The sequence below is a fragment of the Glycine soja genome, chromosome 9 (assembly GCF_004193775.1).
Source record: "Glycine soja cultivar W05 chromosome 9, ASM419377v2, whole genome shotgun sequence".
Taxonomy (NCBI): Eukaryota; Viridiplantae; Streptophyta; class Magnoliopsida; order Fabales; family Fabaceae; genus Glycine; species Glycine soja.
Window position 1 is genome coordinate 3,292,245 of NC_041010.1, and position 24,973 is coordinate 3,317,217.

General features: G+C 31.4%; 5 protein-coding genes and 1 non-coding gene across 6 annotated transcripts; 4 read left to right on the plus strand and 2 right to left on the minus strand.

The window, feature by feature from the left end:
* The first annotated feature begins 333 nt into the window (after positions 1–333).
* Positions 334–2,963, plus strand: LOC114367624 (cytochrome c oxidase subunit 2, mitochondrial). The gene is made up of 3 exons (XM_028324806.1): positions 334–489; positions 984–1,355; positions 1,976–2,963. The coding sequence occupies exons 2-3, from the start codon at positions 985–987 to the stop codon at positions 2,733–2,735; spliced, it is 1,131 nt and encodes a 376-aa protein (XP_028180607.1). The 5' UTR covers positions 334–489; position 984; the 3' UTR covers positions 2,736–2,963.
* A 3,886-nt stretch (positions 2,964–6,849) lies between these two features.
* TRNAT-AGU lies at positions 6,850–6,923 on the minus strand. Its single transcript has one exon. It is a non-coding gene; the product is annotated as a tRNA-Thr (tRNA).
* An 88-nt stretch (positions 6,924–7,011) lies between these two features.
* Positions 7,012–9,857, plus strand: LOC114425366 (protein DEHYDRATION-INDUCED 19 homolog 4-like). The gene is made up of 5 exons (XM_028392279.1): positions 7,012–7,175; positions 7,269–7,405; positions 7,826–7,903; positions 8,771–9,027; positions 9,340–9,857. The coding sequence occupies exons 1-5, from the start codon at positions 7,109–7,111 to the stop codon at positions 9,446–9,448; spliced, it is 648 nt and encodes a 215-aa protein (XP_028248080.1). The 5' UTR covers positions 7,012–7,108; the 3' UTR covers positions 9,449–9,857.
* Positions 9,858–10,937: 1,080 nt separating this feature from the next.
* On the minus strand, positions 10,938–13,904 carry LOC114367551. The gene is made up of 6 exons (XM_028324750.1): positions 13,478–13,904; positions 12,645–12,853; positions 11,971–12,247; positions 11,800–11,885; positions 11,592–11,686; positions 10,938–11,506 (listed from the first exon to the last, which is right to left on the minus strand). Exons 1-6 carry the CDS (start codon positions 13,751–13,753, stop codon positions 11,265–11,267), a joined length of 1,185 nt encoding a protein of 394 aa, XP_028180551.1. The 5' UTR covers positions 13,754–13,904; the 3' UTR covers positions 10,938–11,264.
* A 4,360-nt stretch (positions 13,905–18,264) lies between these two features.
* LOC114367253 (disease resistance response protein DRRG49-C-like) lies at positions 18,265–19,607 on the plus strand. Its single transcript, XM_028324402.1, has 2 exons — positions 18,265–18,538; positions 19,115–19,607. The coding sequence occupies exons 1-2, from the start codon at positions 18,358–18,360 to the stop codon at positions 19,408–19,410; spliced, it is 477 nt and encodes a 158-aa protein (XP_028180203.1). The 5' UTR covers positions 18,265–18,357; the 3' UTR covers positions 19,411–19,607.
* Positions 19,608–23,510: 3,903 nt separating this feature from the next.
* LOC114366931 (pathogenesis-related protein 10) lies at positions 23,511–24,755 on the plus strand. The gene is made up of 2 exons (XM_028323971.1): positions 23,511–23,821; positions 24,250–24,755. The coding sequence occupies exons 1-2, from the start codon at positions 23,641–23,643 to the stop codon at positions 24,540–24,542; spliced, it is 474 nt and encodes a 157-aa protein (XP_028179772.1). The 5' UTR covers positions 23,511–23,640; the 3' UTR covers positions 24,543–24,755.
* The last annotated feature ends 218 nt before the right edge of the window (positions 24,756–24,973 follow it).

Here is a 24,973-nt window from a genome sequence, read left to right on the forward strand (position 1 = left end):
GTGAGATTAGAAAATAGTATATTTTGATTGTTAAAAAAATGGTAGAATCAAGGGGGGGTGTACAATAGGACTGAAATACTGAACCATTGCATTGCATACCATTAAGTTCGTGTTGATGTGTATTGGGTTATTTTTTTAATTAGGTTTATTCAGTGTAGAGTTTTGTGATTTTGCTAAAAGTTTTAATTGTTAATAAGAGTTTTTTTTAATACTCTTGAATATGAAACAATTGATATGAGCTTTCTTAAATAATTTATTTATTTGATTTGAATTCATTTTATTAATTCATTAATTAAATCTTAGAAACTATCTGAACCATTGGATTTAACAGGCTTGGTGTATCCTGAGCGTTGGATCTAGGGTTGCTCAAACCTAAAAGACTAAACTCACGGGTCCATACGTTTTCCTTCATCCAGATCTGGCAGACTAGTATCCGATCCTCTGTCCTCTCGAAGATTTCATCGTTCAACATATTCTCACCATCTCTGTGTAAGCAAATCTTCTTATTTTCTTTGAACCCTAATCTCATTTACCCCCTCCCCCTCCTTTTTACTCAATTGTAAATCCCTTTTCCGTTTAAATTTGTGGGAATTCTTGTTGTCCGTCTAAAATTTGTCTCAAATCTGTGAAATTTTTTGACAAAATTTTGGACAGAATTTTTGATTTGCAACGAGGATTTTCAGACGAAATGTTTTTCGTCCGAAACTCATCTGAAAAGGGTTTGAAATTTGTCTGAAGATTCGTGTGAAAATGACATTTTTTAGTAGTGGGAAAGCTTTTAGCTAATTATTAGATGATACAAATTAAAGTATAGAACCAACAAATAAGGATTCAAGTTATAGCTGGTTCGATCATGAGTTTTTTTTGTTACTGATCTCAACGGCATGTACTGTTAGGTGTATTTAATGAGTATTTTTCATTTGATGTCACTGAATAATGTTTTTGGGCATTAATTTACCAAGAATTTGTTATTTTTATTTCAGCATGGGCCTGCTATCTTGTTTTAGGTCTACCGTCCTGAGAAAATGTTCCAAAGGAAGCTCTGGCATGTCAAGATTCCTGTATACGAACAATTTTCAACGAAACTTGATTTCGTCTGGTGGCAATGAATCGTATTATGGGTATTTTAACAGGAGATCATACACTTCACTTTATATGGGAACTGGAACTGTGGGTGGGATTACAAGTGCTAGAATCAGGGTGCCAAATGTAGGATGTGAAGGATTCATGTGCTCAAGTCATCTGTCAATCACTCAAAGAAATTCAAGATTGATCCATTCTACTAGCAAGATTGTTCCAAATTCTGAAATTCAGAATATAACTACTGAGATGGTGAAGACACCAGAGGTCTCAAGGTTTGTTTTCTTCACTACCATATGTACGATAATATTTGTGTTGTATACAATTAATTGATGTATATGATTTCCAAAGTTTTTTAGCCATGTAAAATGCTGTAAAAAAAGAAAATTATACAACTATTTATCAATCAATCTTGTGATTGGAAAGTGAGAAAATCATAAATTTAGAATGAAAATGACTCATTTTTTTTGTTGTTGTAACAAAATGCAATAGGGTAGAATGTAAAATGTGTGTGAGTATGTGTGTAGGTTGAGGATTCTCTTGGTGGGTTTTCCTCAATTTCTGCCTCACCTTGATGAAATCCAAGTGTTGTGTTGGTCATTTTTAAATTGACTCAGACTATATAATAATTAAGGAAGGTTAAGGTAAGGCATAGGTAATGTTTTAATACACTAGCTTGTAACACAGTTTCCATTTAGTTCTATGTTTATCAAGGTATGAGAGATAAGAGTCAATCATATGAACAAACCGTAGTTGGTATCAGGATATATAAATTAATACCATGACTTGTAAGTACTAATTATACTTATGTATTTTTTTTTAAAATAAATAAATTTGATTGTTTCTAGTATTAAAATAATTCTATAATTGTTATTGTTTTTTTTATTACTAATAGATGGATGGATCAAGTCATCCCTACAATAGCCCCTTGTGATGCAGCAGAACCATGGCAACTAGGGTTTCAAGATGCAGCAACACCTATAATGCAAGGAATAATAGACTTACATCACGATATCTTTTTCTTCGTCATTCAGATTGGAGTTTTTGTATCATGGGTCTTGCTTCGTGCTTTATGGCATTTCAGGTCTAAAATGAATCCAATCCCTCAAAGAATTGTTCATGGAACAACAATCGAGATTCTTTGGACCATATTTCCTAGTGTCATACTAATGTTCATTGCTATACCATCGTTTGCTTTGTTATACTCAATGGATGATATTGTAGTGGATCCAGCCATTACTATCAAAGCTATTGGACATCAATGGTATTGGACTTATGAGTATTCAGACTATAACAACTCTGATGAACAATCACTTGCTTTTGATAGTTATATGATTCCAGAAGATGATCTAGAATTAGGGCAATTACGTTTACTAGAAGTGGACAATAGAGTGGTAGTGCCAGCTAAAACTCATCTGCGTGTTATTATAACATCAGCTGATGTACTTCATAGTTGGGCAGTACCTTCCCTGGGTGTCAAATGTGATGCTGTGCCTGGTCGTTTGAATCAGATCTCTACTTTTATACAAAGAGAAGGGGTTTACTATGGTCAATGCAGTGAGATTTGTGGAACTAACCATGCCTTTATGCCTATTGTCATAGAAGCAGTTTCTACTAAAGATTATGGTTCTTGGGTTTCCAGTCAAGTCAACTAATCCCTGCTGGCTGTGTGGTGGCAGTAGTGGCAAGTAAGGTGAAATAAAAATAGGTGTTTCTTACTTTTGAATATTTGGTTTGTGTTGTTCCATAATCATTCTTGAGATCAAACTCAAACGACAATATTTGTGTCTTGAGATCAAACTCAAACAATAATATTTGTGTTATCTGGTATTGTGTTTTTTAAAGTCAAATGCACCCATAATATGCTTTGGATCCCAGGTAAATTAGTGAATGTTGTTTTGGGTTTCTAATAGTTTTCTTCTTTGCGTTGTGTTCTTACTTGAACAAAATTTTTGTTTTTGGTCCTTATTAATTATTTTGTTTTAGTCATTCTAATATATCTATTTTTTGTTTTTGTCCCAAAAATATGTAGATAATTTGTTATTAGTCCCTACCAAAGGGACTAATACAAAATGAGTAATATCTTATAAGAAACAAATACCTATTTCAAAATGACTAATAAAAGTAGTTAAATTAGTTTATTTTAACTAATACTGTCATGAATTCAAATTTTATTCCAAAAATACTTACAGAAATAATTGTTTTTCTTTCTATTCATGGAAATTGAAGATAGTGTTAGAAGATTTATAATAAGTCATGAATCCTATTTAACTGAGCTAGATCCTTTGATACAAAATCAAGTAGATCAAGTAGTTAGATATCACGACACTACTCATAATCTAAGGTATAATTTTTTTTGGCTTAATTATGGTTTTTGACCTTGAATTTGGGGTGTGTTTTTAGCCTCTAAAATTTAAAATTGCTTTTTTTTTTCTTAAATTTTTGATAAATTATTCTTTTTAGTTTCTGACATAATAAATAGACATTTTGTGATGGCTTTTAGCTGATTTGCATTTTAAAATTTGCACAAAGTGTTAAAAAATTGTCACAAAATATTAAAAAATATCATAAAGTGTCAATTTATTATATTGGACTAAAAAAATAATTTCAAAATTCATTGATTAAAAAAAGTAATTTTAAATTTTAGAGATTAAAAAAAATACTTTTAAATTCAAGAATTAAAACAATAATTAGATTTAATTGTTTTAACCCTAGAATATGAATTAATTGTTTCACTTCAAGTAATCCGCCAATATTAGACTTCACTTGCCATCATTGTGAAAATGAGAAGTGCTACTAAGATATTCTTTAACACATTTTTTCACACATACATTTTTTTTATTGATTAAAAATTATTGAAAATTACAAATTTTTGTGTCTTATCTCTCATTTCATAACTCTTCCAATTTTGTAATTTTTAATAAGTTTTAACCAATAAAAATGTGTTAAGAGGAGTGTGTTAGCACTTATCTTGTTAGCACTTCTCTTGTGAAAATTGAAACGAATTGGCAGGAGTTTATTGGTTCCAGACATGCATAAGATGTGTGGAGAGAAGCTGAACTTTGGTCCATCATTCAAGAACCAGTAGTTAGCTCAGAAGTTTTAACGAGTTTCCTGTTCCTTATCCTCACAAAACTAAAAATGATGATCAATTGTCAAAAGTGACAACCCTTTTCCAGTGTTTATTATGGCGAAGAAGAAATGAAAATCTATGGGAGAACATTCTAAAGCCTGTAGTCTCTCAGTAAATATGTCATTACAGTATCTTCAAGAATGGAAGGCAACTCAAGTTCGAAAATGCACCTCATGCAAATTAATCGGTGCACAGACAACCGAAGTCCTCAAATACGATGCTCCAAGCCTACTATTGGTTACTTGAAGTGAAAGGTTGACACTTCAGTATTCAATGATGCTGGCTTTTATGGAGTTTCGTCCATTGTAAGATACCATAATGGACATTTTATCCGACACTCACGTCTTATTTTAGGGAGTTATCCATTGCCTCATGAAGCAGAAACATAAGGATATGATTAGATACAAGTCATAAGTACTTTAGTTAGTTTCTTTATTGGAAATGTATAGTTTTTTTTTTTAGTAGAGAAACTCTAAAAAAAAAACATTTCTAATAACACTTTCAAGATATTATTATTGAACCTGATTGCAAGCATATGGTAGATAATATGGTGCAAGGAAAATTCCAGAATAATGAGTTTGGTGAAGTTTTGAGACAATGCCACGAGAAACGTAGATTAATACAAAACTGCTCTATTTAGTTTGTCATTAAGCAAACAAATCAAGTTAGTCATTATCGCTTGACAAGGTTATCTCAATTTTACACTAGTCCACAACTCCACATATCTTTGAATTGTGTCATATTTCTCCCAGCAATACCAACCATTATAATATTTTTTCCTTTTTTTTCTTTTATCACCAAATCAATCTTATAATTAGGGATGTTCATGGTTACGGGTCATTTGTGACTTCAAATTAACCCAAACCGATCCAAATAGTTTGAGTTTGATCATTTATGTATTAAAATCAAACTGAATCGATCAAAATCGTTCATGCATGAGTTGGGTCACAGGTTTAAATTTATAAATTCGATCAAAATCAAACCAAACCGATCAAAATTGATTAAATTTTTTAGAGTTGTTTGGTTTGACTTTAAATATTACTAATATTGGGACTCCAAGTATTGAAATTGCAAATGTTAAGACCACTAGTGTTAGAACTTAAGGTATTACTTTGAGGTACATTATTATTTGTTTTACCTTTTTTTCATATTTATTTTTTCTTCCATGTTTATAATATTAATAGATCATATTTTGTTCATTTGTTTCAGCAAATTTGGTTGCAATAAATTTGGTTGTAGCAAATCTGGTTGGAGCAAAGCTTATTGCAAGAAATTAGTTTAAAGAAAATAATTATGATTCAGACTATTATAGTAAATCTTGTTGAAAATATTTTGTTTTAATTTGTATTAGTCTATTTTAGAATATTATGTTGATGATATTAAATAAATCAATTTTACTACTTTCAAACATTTGATAATATTATGTTAATTGTATTGAATGTTTCGATGAATCATGATATAAAATAGTAGTTTTAAGAAAGAAAAAATATCAAATTTAAATGGGTAATCCATTAGCCTGAACCGAACCAAATCGTTCATTAATGTGTTGAGTTAAGTTTTATTATGAAAATCGAATTGAACCGAACTGAACCAATCAAATTTGATTGGGTTAAGTTCTAAATTTGGCCAAAACTGACCCAACCATACTTATAACTTTATTACAACACTGGTCTATCATCGGTCCGACCTACAATTAATTGACCCATTATGAGGTGGAGTATCTATTGATTTTGCTGTTTAATAATCTTTGTCAAAAACTGACCACTTTTTAAAGAATCTTTTTTCTTAATTACATTATTTTCATTCATAGGACTTGAATAGAAGACCTTGTGTAAAGAATTCAAAGCAATTTCACTTGAACCAAATGATGTATTGATAGATAATAATTACTTTTAACCAAAGTAATTAATAATCTATTAGAACATCCGTATTTAATCAAAATTTCTTATAAAAAAATATTTTTTTAGTGTGTCATATGTGAGTTATAACTTTATATAAATAATTGTTGTTCATGAGTTACTTAACTTTGTATTAAAATAAGAGAGAGAGCAAATAATTGTGAGTTAAAAAACTTGTTAATAAAAAATTTCTTTAAAAATTAATTAAATTATTTAAGATTAAAGTAATAAAAATTGAATTTTATAACCGAAGAGTATGAGAGATGCTCTTGAGTGACTTGGGATATTAGTGGAAGAAGAAATGAAATAGGCTATGTACTTTTATAAATATGAAATTTGCTGAAAAGTATATCGAGACTAGAAAAGCTCGACACATATATAAATTGGAATACTCTGTTTTAATTAATTAGTCATGAATTCCTATAAAAAGAATACTCAGAAAAAAAAAGCCTATAAAAATAATTGACTAGTCATGAAATATTGAGTACATAGACGTCATTTAGTTTATTTTCATTTCCCTAATTCCAGTTCAAAGTAAAAGCCATTTTATGTTTAGAATTTAGATGTAGTACTCTTAAAACAATTTACAGTAACTTTTTTTTAAAAATTAAATGTACAAAAAATACCTTTTTTAAATTAAAAAAAAAAACCAAACACAGATATTCATTTTAGTTTTTTGATCGGATAAAAGGGTTAAATTAGAGCAGATTGGACAAAACACAAATAATTAAATAATCTTGCTCTCGTTGAGAGTCGAACTCAAGACCTCCCGCTTACTAAACGGGTGCTCTAACCAACTGAGCTACGAGAGCTGCATGTAATTTGAAATCTCCAAAATATATTTAAAAAATAATCATATGGTTGATAATTCCTTTTCCCGCATTTGAGAGGGATTCAGACACGATCACGTTGTCATCAAATCAAAACACATCACTTCACTTCACTTCCCTTCTCTCTCTCTCCGACGTACATTTCCATCTTATTAGGGTTTCTTTCCATGGATTCCGATTCTTGGATTTCCACGCGCATGTCGTCCTCTTCACGCCGCTATCATTCGCGATCTGGTTTGTCTCTTTAACATTCACGAAATTTAATTCCCCTTTCTTTTTTTTTCAAGAAATATATTATTTTTATTATTGGTATTCTTGGTGCTGCAGATCTGTACGTGGAGGAGAGTGAAGGGAGCGATGATTTCAGGGCGGAGTTTCTGTGCCCTTTCTGCGCCGAGGATTACGACGTCGTTTCCCTCTGCTGCCACATTGACGACCACCACCCTATCCAAGCCAAAAACGGGGTTCGTTCGTTTCTCCGCAAATTAACTTCAATTGGTTCTTACATAGCAAAACTTTTTACCTTATGTACTGTTTAGTTGGAACTACAGACATATGTGGTATAGGCATGTGGTGCTTTCGAAGTACCAACTTATTTCCCATGTTTCTGTTTCTTCTTTCCTATACCCAACTACCAGCACAACCTTTTAAAATAATCAAAGTTAACAATCAGAGTAAAAAAAATAAATAGATTGTGTATTTTTATTACTATTTTCAATTCCTCCAAGTGTTTTATTGAGGTTGAGTGAGCGAGTGAGCGAGTGAGTGAGTAGAGTAGGTCTGCATGGTACTTGAACAACAATATGGGTTTTCTTTGCTCACAACATTTTTTTAACCATTTTTTGTTTTGTGCCTAAACTTATATATTTTTATTGTATCTTTAGGTGTGTCCCATTTGTGGGAAGAAGGTGGGATTGGATCTCGTTGGACATATTACTACGCAACATGGGAACTTCTTGAGGATATCCTTTTTGCAAGTTGGTCTGTTTCTCATGTTTTTGTTCTTGGTGTTTCTATTCCTGTCTACTTCAGTTATTTGATAAATTTTAAATTGGCATTTCAGTTGTTTAATGCTCATGAAGTTTGAAAACTTGTGCACATGATAGAAGAAATAGGAAGTGAAATAAATGATTTTTTTTCTTTCTTTCTGAAAAATTGAAATTGACTTGTGTATTTTAGTTTTTGAAAAAGTTCGATGTGACAACTTTTGAAAAATTTGAAACACAGAAATCAATTTTAACCTGCAGAAGAAGTTTGCCTTCATACTTTCTTTTACCATACTTGTTAAGAAGCTCATCTCTGCCAGGCCAAGATTTGTTGGTAGATAAAATTTCAATTTGCACGTTTATTGCCTTCAACCAAAAAAAGAAAAAAAAAAGTACCTCTGGAAAGCAAAATGTTTATGCCAAGAGTTTGTATTGTACGTGCCCACCCATCATTATGAATGATTAGCTGTTTAAAGAGTGAATGTGTGATAGATTTCAATGAGCCAACTTGAGTATGTTTAGCAAGCATTTGTCTAGTTTATTTGAAATGAGGAACAGTGGTTACTAGCCTCATAAGTATGCTTTATCTGACAAATTTGAATTTTTTCAATGCGGCTAATTGTTTAGTGTAGTTATTCTAGTGATTTTAGCATTGTTAAGTGATAATATTGTCGGTTGTCTCTGTCCTATGTCTATGTATGTAGAAGAAGTATCTCTAAGAGATGAATCCGGCTCTTATTTCATATTTGCATGGCCTCATATAACTACTTCATTTCAAGTACTATTCTTATGGTCAAATGTTATGGATTAAGACTTTAAAGTTTTTCCGTAACCAGAATATACGTGCAGCGTAAAAGGAGGGTCAGGAAAGTAGGCTCTGGTTCAACAATGTCTATATTGAGAAAAGAGTTACGAGAAGGAGCCTTGCAGTCCCTTCTTGGAGGTTCTTCATACTTAGCTTCCTGCAATTCTGAGCCTGATCCTCTGTTATCATCTTTTATGTTTAACCCAGCTGTAACTGATGATTCTGCGAGTGCAAAACCTCCTTCTGTTGAAGATGCTCTAGTAAAAGAAAGTTCAAAAGACGATTTCTTGGAAAGGTAAGGAATGTTGATACTGCTGTTTGATCTAGCTTTGTTTTGTTTGAGAAATGAATGGGAATTTCAGGTAATAGTTTTAGTATATGATGCATGCTCTGGTGCTATAGGTCTTTTACTCTATATGTGGTTAAATTTGTGGCCATAAGTAACTGATGAAACATTGTGAGTGCCATCTGGAGTGATGCCTTGATTTCATACCTGAATTGTTATATAACTATTTTAGCATTGTGTCATACTGCTTCAAAATCATTTTTATTTTTGTTACTCAAACGATTTGAGAACTTCTGGTTTGACTATTGTGTATGGATACAGAAAACCTCAACAGTTACAGCTGTCAGAAGAAGATCAAGTAGAGAAGGCTCGGAGGTTTGAATTCGTGCAAGGACTTCTGATGTCCACCATTCTTGATGATATGTTATGACTGCATCTGTAGCTCATATGCCATTATTGTATTAGGAGCTGGAGCTATAAGCAAGAGAAAGAGAGAGTTATGCAAAATGATACGAAGTGGTAGTAGCTGCATCGGATAAAATATGCAATTTGTCTATAGTTATGTTCATAAAATGCAACCTTTTTTTATATCCTGCCTGTGTTCTATGTTAGTTCCAAATAATCAATGGAAATAAAATTCGTTTCACGAGCATGGGAACAGCAGAATTCGTAGACCATTTTTCTGTTTTTTTTAGGTTTGTCTTCTAGAATTTAGTCGATGACCCATGTATATAAAAAGTGTGAGAGTGCTCGAGTGTTGTCAATTTGAGCTAGTCTTCTGCACCAATTGGTTGAATTTTCGTATGGAGCTTGACGAGAAGAGTTGTTGTTGGGACCAAGTATAAGTTCGTTATTAGTTAAATGTTTCAAAATATCTGATTATATACATTGCATAATGGGTACGCAAACTATTAAATATATTTATATACTGAAGATTATAAATGTATTTATTAAAGTCTTATTCGTAATATAATAATATTTAAAATATTATATTTTACTAATATGTTCCCATGTAATTACAAGGAGGGGGGTTGCAAAGCTTCTTAATCTTCAGAAAAGACGATTTAAACCAAACAATAGGTATCATTGAGTTTGAATTAGTTTTAAAGATACTTAATTTTAGTCTTTTTATTTTAAAATAAAGATACTTAATACTTTAGTTTTGTAGAATTTATAATTTTAATTCTTTCATGAAATTTGAAAAGTGTTAACAGGTACCAAATTAATCTGATGGGATCTGTTACTCTTGTTTGATAGTCGTGGATTTTATAAAAAAAAAATTAAATATCTTTATTTTAAAATAAAAAGATTAAAATTATGGATTTTAAAAAATAAAATTAAATATTTTTATTTAAAATTGAAGAACTAAAATTATGAAATTAAAAAAAATAAATTTAAGCCTTTAAAATAGTTTACTTTAAAGTTTAAATATGATACCATCATAAATTCAAATGGAAGCATAAAGGAAGAAGAACAGAAGTAGAAGTGAATTTGGAAAACAATTTTTAATGAATTATTGCCACTTACTGGTTTGGTTAATGACGTAGCTTTTATACACGGAGGAAGTTGGTTACAAGCCTAACTAACTATTAACAACCATAATTAGAGGTCAGTTACAAGACTAACTAACTACTAACAACCATAATGAACTACCAACCACTAACATAGCTAATATCAACCAACTACCAACTACTAACACAGCTAAAGCTATTGTTTTACTACTTTTTAGAGAAACAGCTTTAGAAAAAATTAATCAATTCCCACAAGTGCGCATTGGGAAGGATTACTTGGGCCACGTGAGTTTTTGTTGAACTTCATGGAATTTCTAAAAGAGGTCTAGGTTATCAAAATATATGAATCCTGCATAGCGAAATCAATTTAATCAAAGACATTGATTTATGCATCTCACAGTAAGGATGTGTATAACTGTATGTAGTATATTGAAGATTAAGATGATATCCAATCGTCTGTACAAAACCAGACAATGCCTAGTGAAATGCGTATTTTAAATACACATTTGGACTAGGACCTTTTCTAGTTTTCTTCACTAGTATTAGGCAAGTCACAGAAAAGAAGCAGAAGCTGTTGGTTCTTAACACAGAAGACCAAAACTTCTAATATGAAACATTTCAATACGACTATTCTTTACTACTTTAGTAGTAACCTTGCTATTCTATTTTTAAACTCAAGTGATCCTGATTCCTGACAGAACTGCATAGGCTGCTTCAGTTTAAAGAAAACTCTGTTCATCTCCAATATGGATAATGCGACATGAAGTAATTGTAATCAGGATGGTTAACTTGCAATAGCCTAATCCAGTTATCAGCGGCTCGCAACAAAGAATTGGCTTTCTGACCTTCAGAAACCTCATCAGGATCCCAGACAGAAGCTTTCAACTTGTGAAAGGCAAGCCCAAATATTGGTAATGATAGCTTGGATGACAAGTTCATACCTCTTGAACAAAGATGGAATCCATCATTACTTAAACCTGATTCAGACAACAAAGTTATAGTTGATTGATGACCCTTGAATATAAGCACATACAGAAACTAAACAAAGACATCAATACATACTTTGCAAAGCTGCTGTTGATAGGGAATGAAAAGTCAGGAAGCAGGCACTCATGCTCTCTAGTGTTGGACCAGTGGGTATTCTGTATATTGGATACCTTTATAATATATGCAGGAAAAAATCATTTTAAATTAGTAATTGATTAATTATCATGTGCTTTATACAACCCTAACAATCCGATTAACCAAAAGGATAAGATAGAATATTTACCAAGCCAAAGAAACCCAACTTGCTGAGGAAAGATCGCAGCTCCGGTATGTCTTCAACTCGGGAAATTGACGTGTAAGGTCGGAAATCTGGGGGCAAGAAATATGAATCTATATTAGGATTGGAAAAGATAATCTATCAAGGTGGAATTGAACCAAAGGATAATGATCTTGCCTTATCTGCTAAAGGCTCGCGATTATAAGGATTTTCGTGCTCAAAGTATTCGAATATAAGCTGACTGGGTGGGTTGCAGCTCTCATTCTCATCACTTGATGAACTTGTTAAAGGTTTACTTAGTGAAACTCTTTTTGAACATTGATATCTTGCATCTGACGAGTTATCCTGGTTCCAAGTGCCATGCACACTCTTTGCCCCTTTTTCATGACAATAGCCACTGCTGCTGTCACTGCTTGTCTCTGTAGCAGATTCAGAGTCTCTCTGACTGGGTCTCCTGTAATATAACAGAAAATAGAATGATACCATTTCATAGATACAAAAAATAGTAGTAGTATCCTATGTCTTGTAATTCAGCCAAAGTGATAAACTGATGAGTGAAAAGGGTAGGAGATAGGTGCCTATCGTTTGAAAAATAATAAATCAGTCTCCTTATTTTACATTCCAAACATCTAAATGATTGTGGTTGTCACTAAAACAATTCTAATGAATATCACTAATTCCTCTCTCCCTCTCTCTTTCACTAAAATATCCTCAAGACTTAAGTCATGATTCACAACATGAAACCAATCTAAATTGATATAACAACCACAAATTGCCAAACAAACACACACAATAATCAATATTGGAAAGACAAATGTAGAACTAAAATGTTTTAAGAATGAAACACTGACCTTAACCGTGGGGAGGGTTTTGATGGATGAACATAAAGCTGAATGGCAGACAAGGAGACATTGTAATACTGTGTGACGCATTCACTTCCATCCAACACCAACGGAACACCGGCCCCATATGCACTCCATTCCTTGAAAGATTCCCATAAGTCCCCAAGCACAAAGTACGCATGCAACTCTCCCTCCATCGTTTTCCATCTCTTAATTCTCTGTTCATTTCCACCCAAACCCAACTTAATAAGAACAATAATTCCCTTTAAAACAAACCACAAAACTGTAAGAACAATACTTACATACAGCTTCATTGGTGTTTTTCTTATTATTCTCAATCATAATTAAAATTTTAGCTCGTTAATCCTTTAATACAAACCTTTATTACGTGAATTAAGATGTCAAACGCCAACTCTGATAAGAGAACACCACCAACAACACCTAAGGAAGTACATCTAAATTTTGTCCAACCCCAACTCTACCATACTTTTTTATATGGTCCTATGTTAGAGATCATAGTGTTGTCTCCTAACCCATTGGGTCAAAGACTAATTCCGCTCCCTATGCGTCAAGAAAATTTTACACACGATGAAAATGAAAGAGTCTCACGAGACCTTACACAACTATGCCAATCCTATGGGTTCAACTCTACCATACTACCATTAGCATTATAAATACTAAAATCCAAGGGGCATTCTTAAAGTGATCAATGAAACAGATATTTCTTTCAAAAAAAAATAAAAATAACAAACTAATTTTCCACTCCAAATTAAGAAAATTAAACTGTTGAAAGCAAAATAAAAAGTATCATTTGAAAATTGAAAGGCACCGAATTACTTTACCTGAAAATATTGGGCGGGAACATGTGGTGTGGTGTGCTCCAAGAACCGACGCAAGTTGGAGACATCACACGTTGTTCCACTCGAAGAAAAAGAGCAATCCGAAGAGGAACCGGGTCTGTTCTCCGACAACGTTGATTTCTGCTCCTTCTCATGATCCTGTTCTTCTCTGTATTTCCGCAACGGTGGCGGGTAGTAGTAGAAACGGTTCTCGCCGAGGTAACGGTGGTTCCTCCTCACATTCCCGCCGGCGACGACGGCGCCACCGGAGACCGACATTGACAACTGAGTTCCGGCGTTGAAAGTTAGTTAGAAGTTAGAACTAGGAAACGACGACGTGTCGGGATACCAGGTTACAACTAACTAACGACACCGCGAATTAAAAAAACAAGGCTTTTATTATTTATTTATTTGTTTATTCATTTTTTTTGGTTTTGATTTTCATTTTTATTTCTTCAGAGACGGTACTGGAAGAGTCTAGAAGAAAAAACAGAAATTACAGAGCCTATAAAAGTGTACCACGTTCACGTATTTAGCTGGTTTTCCAAGTGACACGCAAAAAGTGAACAACACTTTGCAAATCTAAAGGACTTTCTAGAAATTTCCAGAAAATAAGGAAAAATACTAACTACTGAAACTGCCGTGATGAAATAAATATGTAAATAATGAAATTTCGAATGTTTCTAGCTAGGTTTAATATTATAGTAGTAATAATTTATTAATACTATAATAATATAAAGTTGCTTGTGAAATTGAGTAAGAAAATTAGTAATCAAGTAACCCAGCAAGGAATGGAAGTGTTTATTAAACAACATGCTTGGTGTGCGTAGTGTATAGTATGGAGAATGAAGATGTTGAACAATATTTTGGACACTTATATAGGTTAGTTTTGTGGGTTGCCAATGATGAAGGGAACGCCTCTGCTCCCACTCTATATCGCAATAGTTAGGCAGATCAAACTAGCTTGCTAACCCTAATATGGATTTCTACCCAGTTTGGTTAGCTCTAAAATCACGTTTCCTGCCAAATTAATTGAATTCAATAGTAGGTCAATTTTTTTCGGTAACTAGTTTAATTTCCTAGGACGAATTTGAAAGTGAATTAAATTAGTTTTAAAGATAGAAGGATTGTTAATTTTCAAATGAATAGAATTGATTTTATTCTCATTGAAATAGAATCATAATTTGAAACAGTACTTGAGTTGAGTCCTGAGAGACTTGCTAAGAAAGAATACTTGTGTTGAGTGTATATAGATATACTTGAAAGATTATTTATTTGAAGTCTTAATATGCTTGGAACAAGAATATTTGTAATAGTCTAGATGAAATTTCGAATTGTGAGATTAATCAATATAATTTTGTGTTTATTTCTCGTTTTTCCCTTACTTTTTATCTTTGCTAATGCTAGACTTTAACTTTTGCCTTAAATGATTTGCTTCATTTACTAAGTTTTTTAAAAAATATTGTTTTACACCATACGGTAACCCATTTGTCTGTTCATGTTGTGCATGTTTTAAAAAAGATTGTCATTTTTTTTTATAAAAAAAATACATGATTCTCCTTATTCCTGCGTTTCTGTCTCAACCTTCTCAAACTATCATATTCTCCTTAGACTTATTTGTATCGTATTTTTTAATTTCCTATCTCTTCTAGTTTACCTTCTTGTATTTTTCATCTCTAAATTAAATTTTAATAATTGTTTAAAAAAATTATCAACACTTAAAAATCACTTTATGTCGCAGCTTAAATTATTTATTATAAATTTAAAATATAATTTATATATTTTCAAGATATTTATTTATTTTAAATGTTAATTATAATAAAATTTATATATTAAAAATAATTAATTGATGTAGTTTACAATTATAATATAATTTAGATCCTACACATACTAATTTGGTTTGTTTAAGTTTCATTACTCATTTTATCTTATAATTACACAATCTTTACATTTTACTCTTTATATTTAATCATTTATTTTAGTTCCTACATAAATACTTTTCTGTTCTGTTTTTGTCTTAGCTAAAAAAAAAAAACTTAACACCCTTAACAATAGATGATATTATGATGTTGTCATGTGTTGCACTATATGTTTTAGGTCCTATACTTCCATTATTTTTAATGTTGACTTAGAAATAACTCATTTTCCACTTTATAATATTTATGTTTTAGTCTTCACCTAGAAATAACTCATTTTAGTCTCTATATAATATTTTTTTTTTATATTTTATTTCTTATCAACACCTCTCTGTTCCCTTGTTCCTTCTCCTCCTTTTCCACCTACTTATTTGTTTCCTTCTTTTCTTTTTTCTCATCAACACCTCCCTCCTCCTTTTATTTTTAGGGTTCTTTTAAATCCTCTTATATCAACTAATTCTCTTTGATTCTAAATTAGAGAGTCTTGAAATTGTAGTGTTCAAATTAAACACACTTCTTGGACAAAATGAGATAATCCTGCAAGTAGCGATTTGCATTGCACTCCTTATAGTGGTGGAGACTTGTTGCATCATTTTAATCTTGATACATAAAATGCCTAAAGATATACGATGTTGAATGATGAAATGCTTGGAGATATATAATGTGCCAAACTCTTGTCGTATCATTTGTAATTTTAGTCTTGTTACATCAAAACTTGAATATTCTGAGTCATGAACTTCGTTAGTTTTAGATTCTCTAACACAACCACAAAAAAAATTGATGGTGTAAGACAATCAATATTTTTTGACAATTGTTAAACTTCTAGAAATTGGAAAATGAAAATGTTTTTGCCATGTATCGTTGCCAGATACGATTTTTGGTGACACAAAAACATTGTGATCTAGAAAATGAATTAAACAAAAACTCCCATATTTTAAGCATTTTATGTAGCAAAATAAATTGCAACAAGTTCTTGTCACTACAATGAGTGTCAACAAATTGCTACTCGTAAGCTACCTCATCTTGTCTGAAAACTAAAGCACGTATGAACCATGCAATATCCCAATACTTTTCCATTTAGCAGGGTCAATGCATAGTTGATGTAAGATGATTTAAAAGAAATAAAACCTGAAAAATAAAAGGAGGAAGGAGGTTTGATAAGAAAAAGAAAAGAAAAGAAGGAAACAAAAGGAGAGAAGAGAAAGGAGGAGGAAGAAGGAAAGGAAGATGAATTGATAGAAACTAAAACATACAAAATTTATTTGTAAAAAACCAAAACAAATAATTTTTAAGTGTAGGACTTTATAGAAATTGTGCAGGTATAAAAACTAAAATGTAAGTATATGAACTAAACGTAAAACATAATACACATCAATGTCACATTATTTACTCTTAGCCGTTAAGTTTTTTTTTTTTTTTTAATAACAAAGACCAAAATGGAATTATAATTATTTATATGGAGATTGAAATGAATAAATTAAGTGTAGAGACAAAAAGTACAATGTCTAGAATTATAAAAACTATAAATTGTTTTTTTTTTGTTTGTTTTTAATCGCAACCCTGTATTTGGCCCCGAGTTCTAGAAGGGCGTCCACAAATACAATATTTCCTCCATGCTGAAAGACTGGTTGCAGTAACCCTGAATTTCCTATTCTTAAGTTTTCACTTTACAGTTTCAACGTGAGGAGTAATGTGTAGCGGAAATTAAGCTACAACATTCAATAAAAGCAGTACACAGTTTTTGAATAGATGTTCATGTTCTTTGAATGCTTCCAGTTCACAATCTTTGACTAGTTGCATATTTTTTTCCCCTAAGATTCAGCTTAAAATCTTCTATTCTTGTTAACTTTTCATGAATAGTACATCAAGATTGTTGATTATCACATCAGTAATAAAAATGAAGAGACGGATCTACACAAAACATATTAAACAAAAAAGTATATATATGGCTTATGTTATATTTTGTTATTACTATTTTATTATTATATAATTGCTCTCACTAATTTTATTATTAGCAATTAATTAAAAATCCTAATTATGATGATTAAATAAATACATCGTTAAGTATATATCACTTTCTTGTCAATAAACTCAGAATAATAAGTTAATAATAGCATATACTTAATATTTTAAGTGTGAAAATGCACATATTAATCTTCAAGATTATATTTTTGTTTGTATAGCAACAATTTGTTTGAAAATTTTAAAGGATGAGAAATTGCTAATTTTAAAAGCTCACTCTCTCAAATAATCTCAAAACAGTACTAGCCACTTATTACTTATAAGTAACATTACTACCACAAATCCATTAATTAATCAATTACAAGCAAATGAGTGATGATTTTTTTTTGCTGAGTAAAATAATAATAATAATAATGTAGCTACATAATTTATCCAATTTCTGCAAATAATAATTTATCCAATTCTTGGGCACTAAACTAGCTAACTGGCTACATAATCTGGGTGCGTCTGTAGTCTTGTGCAAAACCATGAGTGAAAGAGTAATATAAAAAATAATGTAACAAAAACACCGAAATTATGCTTGAATGGAGATTTGTTGGAGGAGAGAAAGAAGAGAAAAATAAAAAATAACAGCAGAGTAGAGAGTTCCACGAGTTGAAGTTTTTTTTTTCTTTTCTTTTAAAAATCATATCACTGATATAAGAAAACATATGAAATAATTATCTATATATGATCCTCTGAAAATGATCTCTTTTCGTATTATCTAAATTTAACTTAAATTTTGCATTAAAGAAAACAAAAAGGGTCCAACAACCAAACTCGTATTAGTCACTAGTCAGCATCTTCACACCTAAATGGTATAAGCAATGGGGGTACGTACCATCTTCCAACTCCTATAAATACTAGGCTCAACTCTGCTCCTAAACCACACAAGGCAAAAATCCTCTTAGTTTCACACAAGCAATTTCACTATCCTTGTGTTAATTTCCCCTTATCATCACCATCATGGGTGTTTTTACTTTCGAGGATGAGACCACCTCTACTGTAGCTCCAGCTAGGCTTTACAAAGCTTTGGTTAAGGATGCTGATAACCTCGTCCCAAAGGCAGTTGAGGCCATCAAGAGTGTTGAAATCGTTGAAGGAAATGGTGGCCCCGGAACCATTAAAAAGCTCACTTTTGTTGAGGGTTAGTGCATATACACAGGTTACTTTAATATGCTTTCTCTATAAACCAAAAATAAGATAAAATCATATAGCAATGATTAATTATTAGGCTTGCCTTCATTAATATCTGTAAACTTTATCTAACTGGGTATAGATATTATAAATATACATTAACAATAACGTAGATTCCTCCTTATGTCACTAAAATCCTGTTTGATAAACAATCTTTCTCAAGAAGATTCCTTGATGCCGAGGGATTGATTAAGTAGCTACAACTAAGTTAAACTGCTTGAAATTTAATCTTCTGTAGTAATTGTTTTAGTGGACCTCTAATTACAGTTCCAACGTGTTATTAATATATTATCCAACAATATTAGGAGTATTTTCCTGTTACACAGTTTTTACTGATATATGAAAATGATATAAATCATTGTTACATTATTATACTCTTAGTATGGTACGTTATACTGCTAATACAAATTAACAATATGTATACAGTAATTTATTTAGATATACATACGCTATAATATATTTATTAATTTAGATGAAATAATTGATCAACAAACAAGAAAATTAATGGTGATGATATTATGTGTAGATGGGCAAACCAAGTACGTGTTGCACAAAGTTGAAGCAATTGATGAGGCTAATTGGGGATACAACTACAGCGTTGTTGGGGGTGTGGGGTTGCCAGACACAGTGGAGAAGATCTCATTTGAGGCCAAATTGGTTGCAGATCCCAATGGAGGGTCCATTGCAAAAATCACTGTCAAATACCAGACCAAAGGCGATGCTAATCCCAGTGAAGAGGAACTCAAGAGTGGCAAAGCCAAGGGTGATGCTCTTTTCAAGGCACTTGAGGGCTATGTTTTGGCCAATCCTGATTACAACTAAATAAAGACTATAGCCAAACCAAGTGCTTGCTTATTATCCAGTGTGCTTAATTTGGTTGCCAATGTAATAATGCTCCTTTTCCTTTTATAGAGGAAGTGTGAGATTCCATTACATGTGTATCTCACTTCATCAATAAATTATGATGACAAAACATGTTATCAGTATCATCTAAAATAAGTTTTATATTTAAGGACCAAGGTGTTTAATCTATACAAGTAGTCGTTGCACAATCTTCAAAACAGTAAAACAAAAAAAAAATCTCTGATCATTTAATATTTACTTTGTAATCAGGGAGTTTATAAATACAGTTACATGCTGAGAAAGGGTCACGGAAAGATGCTGAAGTCATAGAACTAAACTATCTATCCCTTTGCCCTAGCTATCTCTTGAAGGTCATATAATTCTTCATAATAATATTGTGGCATATGTGAAAAATAAAAGAAAAGAAATATTCATATTTATTGTAGATAGAGGTGGCAAATTGAGTCTGCTTCAATAGGCCGGTTTGAATATTTCACAAAAAAAGACAAACTAGACTCTTGAATTTTGGAAATCGCTAGGGGCACCTAACATTTTTGTTGGTACACCCAGCATAACGTGTGAAATATCGATTTTACCCTTTCATAAGGGATTGTTAATCCATATGAGACTTACGGATTGATACTTCATAGGGAGGCCCATAAGATTTTTTTTATTTTGTTTCAAAAATATAATTTTGGAATTAATTTAAAATTAATGGTCTAAGCAGGAATTAAACTTGTGACTTTCGCGTTATTAGCACAACACTCTAATCAACTAAACTAATAGACTAATTATATTATAAAATAATTAATGTCGCTATATATAATACTAAAATTTCTAATGTATATTTAATGCACATGTAAATTTACATAATAAATTTTGTGATGATTAATTTGTTTACATATATAAATTGTAAATAAAAATCATAGGTTTAATAAAAATTTACATATGTAAAAAAATACCAAATTTGTCTAATTATCAATTTTTGTAATAAACATTTAAATACATCATTCCATTAAATATCATATTTGTTTAATTTTCAATCACTGTAATAAACATTCAAATACATCATTCAATTAAATATAAATTTATTTAACTATTAATTACTGTAAAAAATATCTAAATACAACATCCAGTTAAATATCAAATTTGTTTAATTATCAAATTTTTTAAATAAAATAATGTATAAAAAATTATAATTTTTAAAAAAATTCAAAACATACGGATTATCAATTCGTATGTTTTGAATTTTTTTAATATGCATTTCTTTTTCTCCAGCGACGAAAAACCACCGAACTTCACCGTATATCTGTAAACAACGCACGTGCACCACCGACAATAATAAACACTCACAAAAGGACACTAACGGAAGCAAGTTACATTAAGGGAGTGCGATTTTACAAAAAATAAATGCTGCAGAAACGAAAAAAACTAATATGCTATTTGTAAAAAAAATACCCATAAGAATATTTTTGGTATTTAAAAAAAAATGCTCCAAGCAGTTCCCTTGAATTTTAGGTTGGAAAAAAAATTTGGTGAGTTCAGCCTGATCCAATGAGCGGAACTGGATCCATAAAATGTTGGCCCGAAAATAACTTGACCTATTTGACTTGGTATTATTTATTATTTTAAATTTATTTTAATTTAGGCCTAAAAAAACATAAAAATCAGATAAATCTGGGTCGACTTGATGGGTCCTCGTTTAGCCCCAATTTTTTTAAACTCAGCTCAACTTGCATAATTCCATAAATACATTTTCGAAAAAAGTGTTTTTTTCCTTATGGATTAAGCTATCCTTAAATATATGAAAATCGAAAAAGAAAACATGCCTACTTCGTCGGGAATATATGCAAACCACGCCGTGAACCATGCCTTTGGCACCTGAAGAGTGCATCCATGAAGGAGAAAGGGGAAAGAAAAAAGAAAGGAAGTAATAATAAGAGAAGGGCAACTTGGGGATATTAAAGATTATGAGGGTGCAATATGGACAGCAGGAAGTAATTGCCGAAATTTAGGTAGAGAAAGAATGTAGGTGGGGCTAGAGCCCAATTATGTTGAAAACTAAATAGAGAAGTGGCTTAATTATTTCACACTCTGTTTTTTGCTAAGTTCACCCCAATCTTATAACGGATTTTTTACCAAAATATCTGACAAAATATGTTTGTGTTGGCCAAGATACACAAAAAAACAAATTGTGGTGTTCTTACCAAATTTGTTCTTACCAAATTGATTTAGTCCCTTAATTCATAAAGAAAATTGTTCTTACCAAATTTGACAAGACTTGTTCACAGTGGTGTTCCTTCGTGAGACTCTCCACCAATTGTGGTGGGGATTACCTGCAAAAACACTTTAATGCTCAATTTAGAGACATAGAGATATGCAAACAATAATATGTGAGTTGGAATCAGAATGTTTTACTTGAGTCTCAATGGTTTCTTATATAGGGAGAAATTGAATTATCTAATCTCAATCTTCTCCTTTCAAATAATGTAAATAAGAAAAGATAAGATAATCATTTTATTTTTCCTCTAATAGAAGATACTTTCTCCTATTAGGATTATATCTTTATCTTAAGAGTAAGAAATAAAGTTTCTCTCTTACTTTATTAAATATCCTAAATATTCGAAATCTAAATAACCTACTTGACCAACGAGATGGTGGTTATTGAGTCCAAGTAAAACATATGTTTGAGTTCTGAAATGGATTGTAAGAGCTTCTAGGAGTGAAAGAATTTCTAATTATAGTTTTCCAACGGAGTCCGATTGACTTTGTTGGTAGACTGGGGATGACTCTGAGTAAATACACATTTTGTTGTGTGTTTTGAATTAATACACGGGAAACATATTTTCAAAATACCAACTAATAAATGTTTTTGTTATGTTTTCGAATTACAATCGTTCCTTTTTTTTTCTTTTATCCGTAACCAATATTAATATTAATTAACAACACAAACAATATCAATTATTAATATAGCACTCCTTAAGAATTATGTAATGTTATATCGATACTAATACTAATATAAAAATCTATACAAAATAAGTATAATAAACATGAATAAGTACCAAATATATGAACTAAATTAGTACAAAGTGAAACTAAACATGAAATAATAGAAAATATATGATAGATTAGCGGAGGTACTTAATGTAGAAGATTAGGCCAATGTATTGCAATGCCTTTGTTTGAAGCAGTGAATTTTATGACAGATAAATAAACGTAATTGCTCCTTGCAAGGGGCTATACTAATTATGCTAGTACCTGTTAAGATAGTTAAAACTTAGTTCTATCTATAGAGCACTCGAGACTGTACTGTTGATTGTATCTTTTATCATTTTATTCGAATACAACGAGTTACTTTGTTGGTACTCCATTCCTCTTTTTTGAGCTCTATGACGTGTGGCTACATCAAATTAGGTGTTACTTGTATCTTTTCTCAATTTTCTTATAGTACCAAATTTTATATATAATCTAATTCCTCATGGATTTACCAGTTAAATATGAATGATATGGCTTGGGTTTGTTTCTGTAAAAAAAAAAAAGACTCTAAGAAAGTTAATTAAAGGAACCTGATACAAAAATTTAAGGTCCTAACATAGAACGCATGGTCACAAAATTTGGGAAGACGATATTTAGGTTTAGGACAAAACTTATCTAGCTAAAGGTTTAGGATAAAACTGATCTAAAAAATTTCTTACGGTAAAAAAGAAGAAGATAATCTAACTATTTTTTTTGTTTGGTTGTGTAAATAACCTTAACTACTTAAAATACTCTAAAAAAACTGTAGCTATACGTAATTAGCATCTCATATAATTTGAATTAAAAAATGTTCGAATGACTCTTGTCCAATTACAAGTAAAGACAGTCACACCAAAAAATCATGAATGCCACCGACTTTTTTTTTTTTTTTTATTTTTAACGCAAACCTATTTTATATCGAAGAGTATTTTACAAATACTTTTATTCTTCAAAACAATTTTGACGCCACCAAATAATAATAGTCTATTGAGGAAAGACCCCGGCAACTCAAATAAGTACTTCTTTACCTAACCAGCAGAGTAGACTAGACCAGTGCATGCAGGCCAAGTGCCTTATAAAGCCTACCCTTTTCACATCTTAGAGACACACAACAACAACAATCAACACTAACATCTTCTCACAACAGCATCACTAATCCTTTTCCTTTGTGTTTATTTTCCATCTTCCATTAATATGGGTGTTGTTACTCAGATTTATGATACCCCTGCTGCTGTGCCTCCTACTAGGCTTTTCAAAGCCATGACATTAGATTTCCATAACCTCTTCCCAAAGCTTGTGGATAGCATCCACAGCATTGTTTTCACCCAAGGAAATGGTGGTCCTGGCACCATCAAGAAGATCACCACCATTGAAGGTCAGTTAATTAATGTTACCTTTAATTTTTTTTATTTGTAAGAATAAAAGAATAAAAAACATGTACCAAAATTTACACCAACTCATATACTTATATATTGTTCAGCTAATTGAGTTAGATGCTTTGATTAATATTATCATTAATTAATTCAATACAAGATATTTTCTTGAACTTGTATATAAACAAAAATAATTATTTTCACACAGAGTTATAATTAAATAAATGATATTTTAATAATAATATCATTAAATAGGAATGAAGTTACTTAAATTTACTTATATTTATATTTGAGTGTTAGATAGAGTAACTTTATTGCTTATATATGAGTTTAAAGGAGAGTAGTATATATTATAGTTATAATAAGTACAAATTAATATATAGTCTTATTAGAGGAATATGAAATGAATGAATAATGGGGGTGCATGCAGGTGACAAAACCAAGTATGTGCTGCACAGAGTTGATGCAATTGATGAGGCTAACTTTGTATATAACTTCAGCATAACTGAGGGCACTGCCTTGGCTGACACATTGGAGAAGGTCTCATTCGAGAGCCAATTGGTGGAAGCTCCAAATGGAGGATCCATTAGGAAGGTAAGTGTCCAATTTTTCACCAAAGGCGATGCTACGCTTAGTGAGGAGGAGCTCACTGCCAACAAAGCCAAGATCCAAGGGCTTGTAAAGCTAGTTGAAGGGTACCTTTTGGCAAATCCTGATTATTGAAGGTCTTTGTAGTTAATTAATAAGAGTTTGACTATGGTGCAAATTAATAAGCCTTGATGGATTTGCAGGCTCAGCACCAAGGCTTTCTTCTATGATATTTTCTAAATTTTTCTTTGTTATGAATTGGGAGATTAATCAATCATAAATTAATAGTGTGGTTTTGTAAACTTTCTTTAGTTTGTCTAATATACATGCCCTTTGCATTGCTGAAAATTGATGTGTTGCAGCTTGCGCGATTGGGTATAACCGTATAAGATAAACTAGAACATATTCCCCTGCGGGTAGAACACAAACAAAAAGAAATAATGAAAGAACTGAAGAAGAAGAAGAAGAAAAATATGCATTTCAAGTTATTGGTATTTGGTTATTGGTATTTGGTAATGCTTTAATGAGAAACTTACAAAATAAAATTTACTTGTGAGAGAAATAAA

What these genes read in the sequence shown, in the direction of transcription:
- LOC114367624 (XM_028324806.1), top strand. Translation starts at nt 985, where the DNA reads ATGGGCCTGCTATCTTGTTTTAGGTCTACCGTCCTGAGAAAATGTTCC. An exon ending in AAGACACCAGAGGTCTCAAG is followed by an intron (nt 1,356 to 1,975) that starts GTTTGTTTTCTT and finishes TATTACTAATAG; the next exon opens with ATGGATGGATCAAGTCATCC.
- LOC114425366 (XM_028392279.1), top strand. Translation starts at nt 7,109, where the DNA reads ATGGATTCCGATTCTTGGATTTCCACGCGCATGTCGTCCTCTTCACGC. An exon ending in CCGCTATCATTCGCGATCTG is followed by an intron (nt 7,176 to 7,268) that starts GTTTGTCTCTTT and finishes TTGGTGCTGCAG; the next exon opens with ATCTGTACGTGGAGGAGAGT. An exon ending in CTATCCAAGCCAAAAACGGG is followed by an intron (nt 7,406 to 7,825) that starts GTTCGTTCGTTT and finishes TTGTATCTTTAG; the next exon opens with GTGTGTCCCATTTGTGGGAA.
- LOC114367551 (XM_028324750.1), bottom strand. Translation starts at nt 13,753, where the DNA reads ATGTCGGTCTCCGGTGGCGCCGTCGTCGCCGGCGGGAATGTGAGGAGG. An exon ending in AAACCCTCCCCACGGTTAAG is followed by an intron (nt 12,248 to 12,644) that starts GTCAGTGTTTCA and finishes GTTATATTACAG; the next exon opens with GAGACCCAGTCAGAGAGACT. An exon ending in AGTTGGGTTTCTTTGGCTTG is followed by an intron (nt 11,687 to 11,799) that starts GTAAATATTCTA and finishes TATATTATAAAG; the next exon opens with GTATCCAATATACAGAATAC.
- LOC114367253 (XM_028324402.1), top strand. Translation starts at nt 18,358, where the DNA reads ATGGGTGTTTTTACTTTCGAGGATGAGACCACCTCTACTGTAGCTCCA. An exon ending in AAAGCTCACTTTTGTTGAGG is followed by an intron (nt 18,539 to 19,114) that starts GTTAGTGCATAT and finishes TATTATGTGTAG; the next exon opens with ATGGGCAAACCAAGTACGTG.
- LOC114366931 (XM_028323971.1), top strand. Translation starts at nt 23,641, where the DNA reads ATGGGTGTTGTTACTCAGATTTATGATACCCCTGCTGCTGTGCCTCCT. An exon ending in GAAGATCACCACCATTGAAG is followed by an intron (nt 23,822 to 24,249) that starts GTCAGTTAATTA and finishes GGGTGCATGCAG; the next exon opens with GTGACAAAACCAAGTATGTG.